Source organism: Panthera pardus, unplaced genomic scaffold, assembly GCF_024362965.1.
Source record: "Panthera pardus isolate Hobbes unplaced genomic scaffold, ASM2436296v1 HiC_scaffold_16, whole genome shotgun sequence".
Lineage (NCBI taxonomy): Eukaryota > Metazoa > Chordata > Mammalia > Carnivora > Felidae > Panthera > Panthera pardus.
In genome coordinates, this window is record NW_026526721.1 from 13,001,129 (window position 1) to 13,013,870 (window position 12,742).

Here is a 12,742-nt window from a genome sequence, read left to right on the forward strand (position 1 = left end):
TTCCAGCCGGCACGGTCAAAGGTCAGGCCCCTAACAAACCTCAGGCCAAGTCACAGAGACCCCAGGTGCCACTCGGGTGGAGACAAAAGATGGAAGTGAAGACATGAGCGCAAGGCGCCTCCAAGAGGGGGGCAGCGACCCGGGGCAGAGACGCTGAGCACAGTCTCGGCCCCAGACCTGGCAGCTGGAGACAAGGACGGACAGGCTCTCTAACTGACCGTCCCGTGGCCGTGGGCAAGTAGTTTAAACTCCGAACATCTGATTCTGGTTTGAAAAACGGCGTCCCAAGAGTGGCTACCTGGCAGGGCCCTTAGCAGGAGGGAAACTGAGGCCCAGTGTCTTGTGGCCACTCCCAGGCTAACCTACCATTGGCAGAGATGAGGATAATAAAGGTGCTAAGAGCAAGTGCCCTCCTCTGGAGGAGAGCCCAGAAAAGACTTAAAAAGGTGATTAGTTGGGTGATAAGCAAACAGCACTGGGGGCCATTAGCCCTCCACGGAAAGGTCAGAGAGAAAGAGCCCAGGGGGTGGCCAGAGCAAGCTCACACAGGATCAGGTCTGGAGGAGACATTGGTGCCTGTGGAGATTGATTTTAGCAATAAGCTAAGAATAAAGCATCCAAGGGGCGCCTGGGTGGCTCAGTCGGTTAAGCAGCCGACTTCGGCTCAGGTCATGATCTCGCGGTCCGTGAGTTCGAGCCCCGCGTCGGGCTCTGTGCTGACAGCTCAGAGCCTGGAGCCTGTTTCAGATTCTGTGTCTCCTTCTCTCTGACCCTCCCCCGTTCATGCTCTGTCTCTCTCTTTTAAAAAAAAATCTTTTTTAAATAAAAAAAAAAAAAAAAAGAATAAAGCATCCAAGAAAAGCACCTAACTCCCCAAGGCCATAGGCATTTTGCAGGGAACGAGTTTTTGGGGGGTTAGGTTTATCTTCAAAAGCACTGTATTAAAAGCAAATGATTTCTTAATCACTGATTTACTTACAATATGGGCATTCTGATAAAACACAAGAATCATTTGTGAAGCACGTACCTGATTTATTTATTCAAAATGAAACCTTTATTGAATTCCTACAATGCTCCAGATATGAACTGTTTATAAAGTGAAAGAGCTACTCACTCACTAAAAAGATGATACTCTACAAATTGGGACCCGAAAAATAAACAAACTGGTACTAAGTCAATGAAGAAACGCCCCCCTTTTTTTTTTTTTGCCTTTTTTTTTTTTAAAGTTTATTTATTTTTGAGAGAGAGGGGAAGGGAACGAGCAGGGGAGGGCCCAAGAGAGAGGGAGAGAGTCCCAAGCAGGCTCTGCATTGAACCGACACCCAAGAGTTGGGACATTTAACCGACTGAGCCACCTAGGCGCCTGGAAACTCCTTTGATATTCTAGGGACGATATGGAATATTCCAGAATGAACTGGCTGCCAAAAAGCCTCCATCCCAGTGCTAACTCTGACACTAGCTGTAGTCATTCAACTGGCCTTCATTCATTCCACAAAGTCTTGCTGTATGCTTACTGGGCTGCATGCTGGGCTACCTGTGGCCTGTGCAGAAAACAGATACCAAACAAGAAAGCTACCGTTTGAAAAGTTTGGAATGCAAAGTAGAAATGCAGTGTGCGTCTAGGACCAGGGACCTAGCCTGGAGAGCCTCCTGGAGGAGGTGATCTTAGAACAAGGACCTGAAGAATGAGCAGGGCAGGATGAGGTACTCCATACTTACTGCCTCAGTTTGGACACTTCACGTGAATGGACTAATTGAATCCTCATGACAACCACGTGAAGTGGATGACCCATTATCCCTATTGTGTAGAGAGGCACATAAGCCTGAGCGATTTGCCCAGGGCAGCTTTTAAGTGGCAGAACCAGCACGTGGGTGCAGGCGGTCTGGCTTCGGAATCAACGCCGCTGATCACCCTGCAACCCGCTCCATAAAGTTGCTGCGTTAGAGCTTTGTGAAATCTCGTAGTTCCGATCCGATTTTTTAAACCCAGCTCAACACAAAACCTTTGCTAAATGTGACCAGCGTCTCCAGATATGTGCGGTCTCTCAGCAGAAGGCCCAGGGATCCCAAACAGTTGCTGAATGTAAGCAGAAGTCACCCCCTCCTCGTCCACCTTTCCTGCCCTCCCCTCTCCAAGAAAACCTGCAAGTTAAAAGAACTCAATGCCCCACCACTGCGTGGTGTGCCTGCTTCTTGTCAGACCCAAGAGAACAAAGGAGTGTCCCTTCTCTTCCACCACATTCCTCTTGAGCGGAGAGGGTCCTTTCCCAATACTGATGAATGAGGAAGGTCATGGCCCTGGGAGTGGCAGTGTTGACGTACATCCAAACACAGGCTCGCACTCCCTTTGATCATGAGTCTCTCAGCCCTGGTCCTGCGGGCCCCCTCGGCTCCTCTCTTCCTGCTCAGGGATGGCGGTATTGTGTTACACTGTTACGTTTTGTCTGTACGGTTTGATCGGACTTTGTTATTTTGAATGAACCGATGAATCTCAAATTAGCCTGTCCGCGGAATCACACTTTTCATTGACTGATGTTAAGAGTCAACGCTCTATATACAACAGGCAGATCATCAGGTTTGGGCACCGTGCTGGGCGAGCACGTTTGAGAGAGAGAAAAAAAAAAAATCGTTATATTTTAAACGTGGAGTTTTCTCAGGCCATCCTAACACGGAGTAAGGAAGAAATCAGACCATACTCTACTTTTGTAAAAGTCAGCCACAGCCCTACTATAGCAAAAGACAAAGGAGCCGGCAGGCCCAGTGTAAAATGAATTTCTCTGCCGGCTGCTAAGGGAATCTTGCTATATACAGCTTTAGTTTCCTTTTCTCTTTTTCTGCTTACAATATTTACATGATTTTTAAAGATTTCCTTCCTGTAAAGGATATTTCAGTAGTTCCGAGTCGACAATTAAATATTTAGATTTCATATCACAGGAAACAAGGGCTTTGCCAAGCATTAAGCTGATGAGAATACAAGGATATAGTATCAGCCTAATCAGGAACTGTGCTGTTAGAGCATCCTCTACCACACTAACCAAAAGCCCTTTAAATCACTGGACAGGCACAGTCACCAAAACTCACCCTAAATCCTTTTGGGATGATCCAGTCTACTTGCTCAGAAATCTTCCCACGAGGGACTCCCAGGGCATCTCTGAAATGCCATACTCTTTTATTCATTTGAAAAATCTAACTTCAAAATAATTTATGAAACAACAGTTTCAAACAGAGAAGGAGGCAACAAACTGAGGGTTGATGGGGGGGGGGGGAATGGGTGATGGGCATGGAGGAGAACACTTGTTGGGAGGAGCACTGGGAATCATGGGAATCTACCCCCACAACCAAGAGCACACCATATACGCTGTGCATTAGCCAACGTGACAATACATTACGTTAAAAAAATAATTTAAAAATCTGGTAAATACGAAAAAGAAAGAAAGAAAGAAAAAGAAATCCATTTCTTCTTTGCAACCTACAGGAGAGAAACTGCCACCATGGGAAAGGGCTACAGTAAAGGCTATACCAGCGGTGACCGGGTCATGTATGCTGTTAGTGGTACGGAATTTGGGAAAGTCAAGACATTCAGCTAGAGTCAGCCCATGAGTCTCTCCTGCACGATCATGTTCCTGTGATGTCTCCACCACCTAACCACCCACGTCCGTGCGCACTGGCACTCATTAACACGATCGCCAGAGAGAAAAACAAAGGACTCCTCCCTCAACGACACCTATGTTTCCAAACTCCCCTAACTTTGAAAGATCTGAGCCTCTACCATCGCCGGCTTATGAACGCCTTTCCAAGGACAGAGAAAGAAGGAGAATGTCAGAGATCAGAGGAAGAAAAGCACACCGTCTTTGCTATCAAAACATGATTAAATTCATTCCTTTGACGTCCTGACAGTAATTGTGCCGAGAGGGATGGGAATCTGTTAAAATGACTTTAAAAGCGTTGTTGAGAATTTCCTGCGGGAGAAGACAGTGAGCATGCACTGGATTTCCCTTTGTTGTCCTCAGGATCCTGCGAAGCTGGGCGCTCAGCTGGTTTTTGACAGCTCAAAACCCTTGTAATGACACCCCGAGACCTGCAGAAAGCTTGGACCCCCCGTTCTATTTGCCACTCTGACCAGCAGAGTCAGTAACCCAAGCTGATTCATTCGTGAGGTCTCTGCCTTTGTCTCCCTAATAAACAAAGCTACAACCAGGCACACTCACGGCCATTGTTCTCCTGTAAGGGCAGAGCTGTGACACGGCAGGCCGCACCAGGGTATTGATGGAAAGAGCCACAAACAGTGTTATTCCCTTAAAACTTCCCAACGTTCCCTTCCCTGCTGACCGGAACTCGAAGAGTTCCAATGAGGCGTGATTTCATGACAACATGTGTGACTAAGAAAACATGTACACGGAGAGACTGTCACCTCAGTGAGGAACCGATCTGCCTGAATGATGCCTGGCCAAGGCCCTGGAATCGCTCTGAGCCAGGGGACCTCCCCCACCGTGTCCACAGGCTTAAGCACCACGGGGTAGACCATCCAATCCCATTAGTCATCATTTAACCTTTTTTTTTTTTAACATTTATTTATTTTTGAGACAGAGAGAGACAGACCATGAACGGGGGAGGGTCAGAGAGAGGGAGACACAGAATCTGAAACAGGCTCCAGGCTCTGAGCTGTCAGCACAGAGCCTGACACGGGGCTCGAACTCACGGACCGCGAGATCATGACCTGAGCCAAAGTCGGCCGCTTAACCGACTGAGCCACCCAGGCGCCCCGCATCCAATCCCATTAGTAAGGAAAGGCCCTCTTCACCTTGAAAGTCTACAAGCTCCGTTAATTAAAGGCCTAGAGCTGCTTTCTTCACTGATCAGAATATGAATGGCTTTCAAACACATAAAACGCACCGTTAGAAGCTGAATTTTTAAAAATATGTGTCTACTGGGGCCCCCGGCTGGCTCTATCGGTTAAGCGTCCGACTCTTAATCTCTCTCAGCTCAGGACATGATCTTGAGGTTCCTAAGCCTGAACCCCCTGCCGGGCTCTGTGCTGACAGTGTGGAGCCTGCTGGGGATTCTCTCTCTCTCTTTCTCTCTCTCCCCCCCATCTCTGCCCTTCTCCCACTTGCACATGCTCACGCACTCTCTCTCAAAATAAATAAGTAAACTTAAAAAAAGATACACACACACACACACACACACACGTGTGTGTGTTTACTCAAAAGGTCAAATGCAGAGTTAACATATAACCTAGCAGTTCCTCTGCTAAAAGCAGAATTCTTCAAAAGAAGTGAAAACACATGTTCATGCTCTAACTTGCACATGAGTGTTCATAGCAGCATTGTTCATAATAGACCAAGGTACAAACAACCCCACAGACTTTTGTTTCCTTTTATAAAAAATGTCCAGAGCAGGCAAATCCACAGACAGAAAGTAGATTAGTGGTTGCCAGGGGCTGGCAGGAGGCGGGAATGGAGAGTGGCTGTTGATGGGTACAGGGTTTCTTTTTTGGAGGGATGAAAATATTCTAAAATTAGTGGCAAGAGTTGCACAATTCTGTTACGATGCTAAAAATGCCTGAACTGTACACGTTAAAATAGTGACTTTCGTGGTATGTGAATTGTACTTTGATACAAAACAATTTTTAAACATGGGGCACCTGGGTGGTTCAGCTGGTTAAGTGTCTGACTCTTGGTTTGGGCTCAGGTCATGATCTCACAGTTTTGTGAGGCTGAACCCCAAGTCGATCTCTGCCCGAGCAGCGTGGAGCCTGCTTGGGATTCATTCATTCTCATTCTCTCTCTCTCTCTCTCTCTCCCGCTCTCTCTGCCCCTCCTGTGCTCACACTGTCTCTGTCTCTCTCAAAATAAATAAACTTTTATAAATAAATAAATAAAATGATAATCAATTAAATGTGACCCTAAGTTTTCTCAACAGCCCAGAGTAATTACTGATTATAATTTCAAGAAGGAAGAAGTATGAATTTATTGGTAAAGTCAACATTTTCTTGGGGGTAAAAAAGGGCACTTTTTAAACATTTTTCTTTCTTTTGTTTTCATTGTATTTTAATACAGCACTAAAAATAGGCCCCCACCACCCACGGCAACATTGCTAGGCATGCTATTTCCATTCACTTTTCCTTGTGGAGCTCCCCCTCAGGAGGGAACAGACTGTTAAAAAAAAAAAAAAAAAAGTTTGACTTTCATAATCATTTGCAAGGTTAGTCTGGCTCGTGAGACACTCCCCTTACTTTCAAGAGCAAATTCACAATTTAAACAGTGATTCAAGGGGCGCCTGGGTGGCTCAGTCGGTTGAGCATCAGACTTCGACTCAGGTCATGACCTAACGGGCTTGTGAGTTCGAGCCCCGCGTCGGGCTCTATGCTGACAGCTCGGGAGCCTGGAGCCTGCTTCGGATTCTGTGGCTCCCTCTCCCTCCATGACCCTCCCCTGCTCATGCTCTGTCTCTCTCTCAAAAAAAAAAAAAAAAAAAAAAAAAAAAAAATGGTGATTCAGTTCTGTTGAATAAAACAGCTACTACCATATGTAAAGCAAATACAACGAAAGCATCATCCACAGCACCAGCTGAAAAACCATCCCATGCCACCTTATCATTGATTCGAGCAGCCAACACTTACATGTATGGACCCAGCACTGTTCTCAGCACTTTTCATAGATTAACTCATTGCATTCTCTACACGGACCCTTACAACAACCATGAGGCAAGGATCATTCCTCTTCCCATCTTACAGAAGAAGAGACTGAAGTTCAGAGTGGTGAAGTTACTTGCCCAGGGTCACACAACTGTGGAGGGGTAGAGCCAGGATGCAAACCCCGGCACTCTGGTTTCAGAGGTCACTCTTTCCACCCCACGATGGCGCCAACCCAGCTCACAAAACAATCCCCCGACACAGAAATCCGGAGACGGGGCACAGCGTGCTGCAACAATTCAGCCTTGCCGAGAGCGCACTGACCCGCTGTGCCGTCCGCTCAGCACAGAGTCGGTGATCGTGAGCGTGGCACGGCCCTTACCTGTGGACCACCCCAGCCCGGTGCAGGTGCTCCACGGCAGAGATGAGCTGCCGGATGTATCTGCGGGCTTCAGACTCCTCTAGCCGCTTCTTCTCATAGATCTTGTGCATCAGGTTGCCTCCAGGGCACAGCTCCATGACCAGGTAGTAGCTATTTTCCGTCTCCAAGATATCAAGGAGCTGGGTGATGTTGGGGGTGGCGGATCATCTGCTGAATCTGCCCCTCTCGCCGAAGGTTTTTGGTGACGTAAGTGTCCTTTTTGGCTCTCTTCTTGTCAATGACCTTTATGGCCACCTGAGGAGACACCGAGAACATGGCTGTTGTCAGATGCTGCAAAGGTTATTCCTTAACTAGGCACAAGAACCCTAGGAAAATACATAGCTACTTCTCTGTACCAGGGGGAAAACCCCCTCATCTAAAAATAGCATCCAGGGGGAAAAAAAACCCAAAAATGTAACATCAGGAACCAGACCCGATTATTGAGGAAGAGAGTGAAATTCACTTAGGCCAACTTGGACGGTCTGGAAGGCTCAGTGAAGAGTCAGTGTCAAACTTGGTTATCCCCGGCGTGAAATGCCAAGTTCCAGTCCAGCCAAGGGCCTCTCCTGGCTCCCTCTCAGGCTGAGCCATCATCCATCCGGGGGCGGGGTTCCCCCAGGCCTCCACTTCTGACAGAGTCAAATCTGCCCTCGTCTTTAGTTCCGGGTGGAGGACGCAATGCCCTCTCCTTCCTCCCGCCACGGAAGAGCATCCTTTTCTTTCCCTTGGCGAGTCATGGCTCACATTAGCTCTTGGCCCCTATGTCAGGGTGCAGCCAGTTGGTGACCCACAATTGTGTCTCAGCTGCCCACAGGACACCGCTCCTGGGTCACTGCCCTCACAAGCAACGTGTCACATGCACAGACCCTCCAGCCTCCTGCAAAGGCAGGGAAAGAGGGACGGGGGTGGAGATGGTCTTTCCCAGCCAAATCTGCACCCCTTCCCTTTGGTGGGCTTCACCTCTCTGCTCACCAGCTCACCGGGCCCTAAAACACACCCCTGTTTTTGCCCTCTCCCGTCTTCACTCCTCTCGCTAGGAGACCAGCCACTGACATCATGTCGCTTCCTCCTGCTGATGCCTCCTCACCTGTCCTTCCTCTGTTCCCATGCCACCGGTCGGGCTCATTTAGGACTGTGCCTCCTATCCCCCAGACGGACCATCTCTGTGACTCAAAGTTGTTTGGGACATTCCCAAAGCAAGGGACATTCCCGTGCAAGGCTCTCAAGGCAGGGGCCCCGCCCCGCAGGACCAAAAAGAGTGGGTTTTCCACTTCTGTTTATTTCCTTTTTTTGTGATTGTATTTTGTCACTTTCATAATATACCCCATATATTAGTACCAAGTTATGACACAGATAAAAAACATAAATGATTGAGGGGCGCCCGGGTGGCCCAGTAGGATAAACATCTGACTCTCAATCTGGGCTCAGGTCAAGATTTCACAGTTGGGGGGGATATCGTATCCAGCTCTGCCCTGACAGTGAGAGGCCTGCGTGGGATTCTCTCTCTCCTTCTCTCCACCCCTCCCCTGTGCTTGCTTGCTTTCTCTCTCAAAATGAAGAAATAATAAATAAATGAATGTTTGACTGATAGATGATTGATAGGTAATATTTATAGTGAGCTGCTCAAATGTTACTTCTTGACTCAGGTTTGTGATTAAAAACTAAATGAGGGGCGCCTGGGTGGCTCAGCTGATTAAGCATCCAACTCTTGATTTCAGCTCAGGCCATGATCTCACAGTTCGTGGGATCAAAACCCATGTGGGGATCTGCACTGACAGCATGGAGCCTGCTTGGGATTCTCACCCTCTCTGCCCCTCCCCTGCTCATCCGCGCTCTGTCTCCCTCTCCTCTCTCAAAACAAAACAAACATTAAAAAAAAAAAAAAAAAAAACCCTAAAAAACTAAACTGAAACAAAGTCCAGTCACCTGGACTATGACATCAACGTCCTACCTCTTTTCCTGGCCCCCTAAAGTCACTCTATGCTCTGCCTCAAAATCCATGGGTCTGGAACTCTGATTTCTTGCTTAAAGCTCTTTGGGGCTCACTGCTGTCTGCAGGGCAAGGTCCACACTCCCTGGCCCAGCACTCAAGCTTCTCCGTCTTGTCAGACACTGCAAGCAAAGGTTATTCCCTAACTATTCACAAGAACCCTAAGAAAGTGCTACTTCCCTGTACCAGGAGAAACACCTTATCTAAAATGGCATCAGGGGTGCCTGGGTGGCTGAGTCTAAGTGTCCGACTCCGGCTCAGGTCATGATCTCACGGTTCGTGAGTTCGAGCCCCACACTGGGCTCTGTGCTGACAGCTCGGAGCCTGGAGCCTACTTCAGGTTCTGATTCTGTGTCTTCCTCTCTCTCTCTGCCCTTTCCCCACTCATGCACTCGCGCTCTCTCTCTCTCTCTCAAAAATAAATAGGCATTAAAAATTATTTAAATAATTAAATAAATAAATAAATAACATAGCATCGGAGATGGCCTGGGGGCCAGTCTCCTCACTCTCCTGAACACACTGGGTTACTCTGCGAGCTTGAGCCCAGGCCACCCCCTCACCCAATTGGACACCCCAGTCCTTGAGCCACTAACTCAAATCCCACCTCCCTCCCAGGGGGTGCTTCAGCTCTCTTTCTCTTGTGCCCACCATAGCCACCATCTGAGGCCCCATTCAAAGCACGCGGCCCTTGAAGCAGGAACCACGATCCTCCCATCATGCATAACACTGCATAAACAGTGCGGGACCAGCCGGAGCAAATCACTGAACCTTTTTTTATTTTTAACCACGGAAGCAAAAATAGCTGCCAATACCTGAATCTATTATCTCTTCTGGAGAGCAGAGTGTCATTTATATTTTAGTAAATTTTTTTTTTTTTTTTTTTTTTTTTTTTTATTTATTTTTGGGACAGAGAGAGAGACAGAGCATGAACGGGGGAGGGGCAGAGAGAGAGGGAGACACAGAATCGGAAACAGGCTCCAGGCTCTGAGCTGTCAGCACAGAGCCCGACGCGGGGCTCGAACTCACGGACCGCGAGATCGTGACCTGGCTGAAGTCGGACGCTCAACCGACTGCGCCACCCAGGCGCCCTTATATTTTAGTAAAATTTTTAAATTGACATGCAACATCACAGTCGTTTTAGGTATACAACATACACTGATTTGATGTGGCGTATATACCGCAAAATTACCACGAAAAATTTAGTTAACATCCATCACTACACATAGTTACAACTTGTGTATGTGTGTGTGAGTGTGATACGAACTTTTTTTAACATTTATTTTTGAGAATGAGAGCAAGGGAGGGAGGGACAGAAAAAGAGGGAGACAGAGGATCCAAAGCAGGCTGCGTGCTGACAGCAGAGAGCCTGATGCGGGGCTCGAACTCACAAACTCATGAACCATGAGCTCATGATCTGAGCCGAGGCCGGAGGCTCAGCCAACTGAGCCACCCGGGCACCCCTGTGATATAAACTTTTAAGATGCTCTGTGTCAGCAACATGCAGATATACGATACGGTATCGTTAACGACAGCCACCATGCCACATGTGACATCCCTAGCCTTATTTATCTTATAACTGGAAGTTTGTGCCTTCACCCATTGTGATGGGGGGTCTTCAGGTCTTTAATCCAAAGATATAACTAAGAAAGACAATCAGCCAATAGGGATGCAATCCTCCCATAGAGGGTTAAAAGTTATACTCAGGCTGGAGTTTGGCCCCCACGAGTAAATGCTAGACTGAAAGCTGTAAAAACTGTACTCACCCGTGACCAAAAGATAAAGAAAAAAAGTATATATACACATATATACGCACATCCATGCTTGTGCACACACGTACATATGCATAGACATACACAACCACACATACACGCGTGTATGTGTGTGCATACGTGCATGTAACATAGCCACTGTCTTGTGGGGGTGGAGAGAAAGAGCGATGCTGAAAAGTACAATTAGACTCTGTCTTTGCTTGTGGCTTTGCTTGCAATGGTTTAAAAATGACACCCTTTGGCAATGAAATTCTTAAAAGTACTATGAATGAACAATAGGCTGAAAGCCCGGCGGTAATACAATATGCCTTTTTCAACAGAGCACACAATGGTTATTAGGATAATTTACTTAGCTCTTTAATTGCCTGTAGTCGATTATGTAACGGCCACCCAAAGACTTTAAATCCTAATCCCCAGAACATGTGAATATGGCCTTATTTGGAAAAAGTGAAGGATTTTGAGATGAGATTAACCTGGACCATCTGAGCAGGCCCTACATGGCAGCACAAGTGTCCTTATAAAATAGGAGGGGTGGGAGGGGGGTTCACACGAACGCACAGAGGAGAAGTCCGCATGAAGAAGGAGGATGGCCCACAAGCCAAAGAATGCCGCAGCCACCAGACTCATCAGACAGAGCACGGCCCCCTCAACACCTTGCTTTTTTGGTCCAGTGAAACGGATTTGGGACTTCCAGGCTCCAGAACTGTGAGAGAATCAATTTCTGTTGTTTTAAGCCCCCAAGTTTGTGATGCTTTGTGACAGCGGCCCCAGGAAGCCAGCACGCCACATGTGCCCCACTGTCATTTGGTATCTTGGTTTCCACGTTCTGTGGCTTCTGAGAGCCCCTCAGTGAAGACCCCTGAGCCTGAAAGCCACCTCATTAATGCCCCTCTCCATTTCCACACACCACCTCATCCCTGGGCTCTTTAATCCACCCCCTAAACTTACCAACCCCGCCTCGATAATACTGAAAATGGAATGTTTAACCAGCTTCATCTGTAACAACTAACATGGGAAACGCTGAACGGGAAATTAAGGAAAAGGCAGTCAACGATCAGCAAAGGAAGGCATCTAATTTGACGGTAATCAGACATTTGCAGGCAGAGTAGATCTAACGCTGATTCTACAAGGTTGAAGCTTGGCATGATGATGGGTCTCGAGCTGAAAGGATGAACTGCTTCAGTCAGGCGAGTTTTAAAAAGTAAAAATTAAGGGGCGCCTGGGTGGCTCAGTCGGTTAAGCGTCCGACTTCAGCTCAGGTCACGATCTCGCGGTCCTTGAGTTCGAGCCCCGCGTCAGGCTCTGGGCTGATGGCTCAGAGCCTGGAGCCTGCTTCCGATTCTGTGTCTCCCTCTCTCTCTGCCCCTCCCCCATTCATGCTCTGTCTCTCTCTGTCCCCAAAATAAATAAACGTTAAAAAAATTTAAAAAAAAAAAAAAAGTAAAAATTAAATGTGTGCAGACTCACTGAGGACCAAGTCCAAGGACCCCAACTGGAAGGGTGTGTTTGGAGAAGGGGGCGGGGGGGGGGGTAGTGATGTCAAGGGAGCGTGGCAGCTCGGATGTCACCCTGAGCACATCAAGAGAAACAATTCTGCTGTGAAAGGTAAATCAAACAGCTCCAGATCGTCAACAGACTCAAGCTTGCAAAGCTTCTTGAAATTTACAAAGGCCTCCGTTTTCAAAGATTGACGCCATGTTTCCGAGACGCGCAGCCGAGTCTCGCGGTGGTGCAAACATCAGAGCGAAACTAACACGGCTCCCGTGAGCCACGGTTGAAAACAGATTATTCACCAACTTCTCTCATTAATTAAGAAATCGCATTTCTCACAACATGGCAACTCCCACCCTCTTCCCCACCCCACCCTGCTCCCACCAAAAAGAAAAAAAAAATGCCTATCAGTGACGGGTAAGATCAGCAAATTTAAA

At 47.6% G+C, this 12,742-nt stretch overlaps 1 protein-coding gene across 1 annotated transcript in view; it reads right to left on the reverse strand.

Annotated features, from left to right (window-relative positions):
* HUNK (hormonally up-regulated Neu-associated kinase) overlaps nucleotides 1–12,742 on the reverse strand; it is a 112,250-nt gene that overhangs the window by 59,209 nt on the left and 40,299 nt on the right. The window contains 2 exon segments of the mRNA XM_019420179.2: nucleotides 7,017–7,210; nucleotides 7,212–7,310. Coding sequence (XP_019275724.1) covers nucleotides 7,017–7,210; nucleotides 7,212–7,310 — 293 coding nt within the window.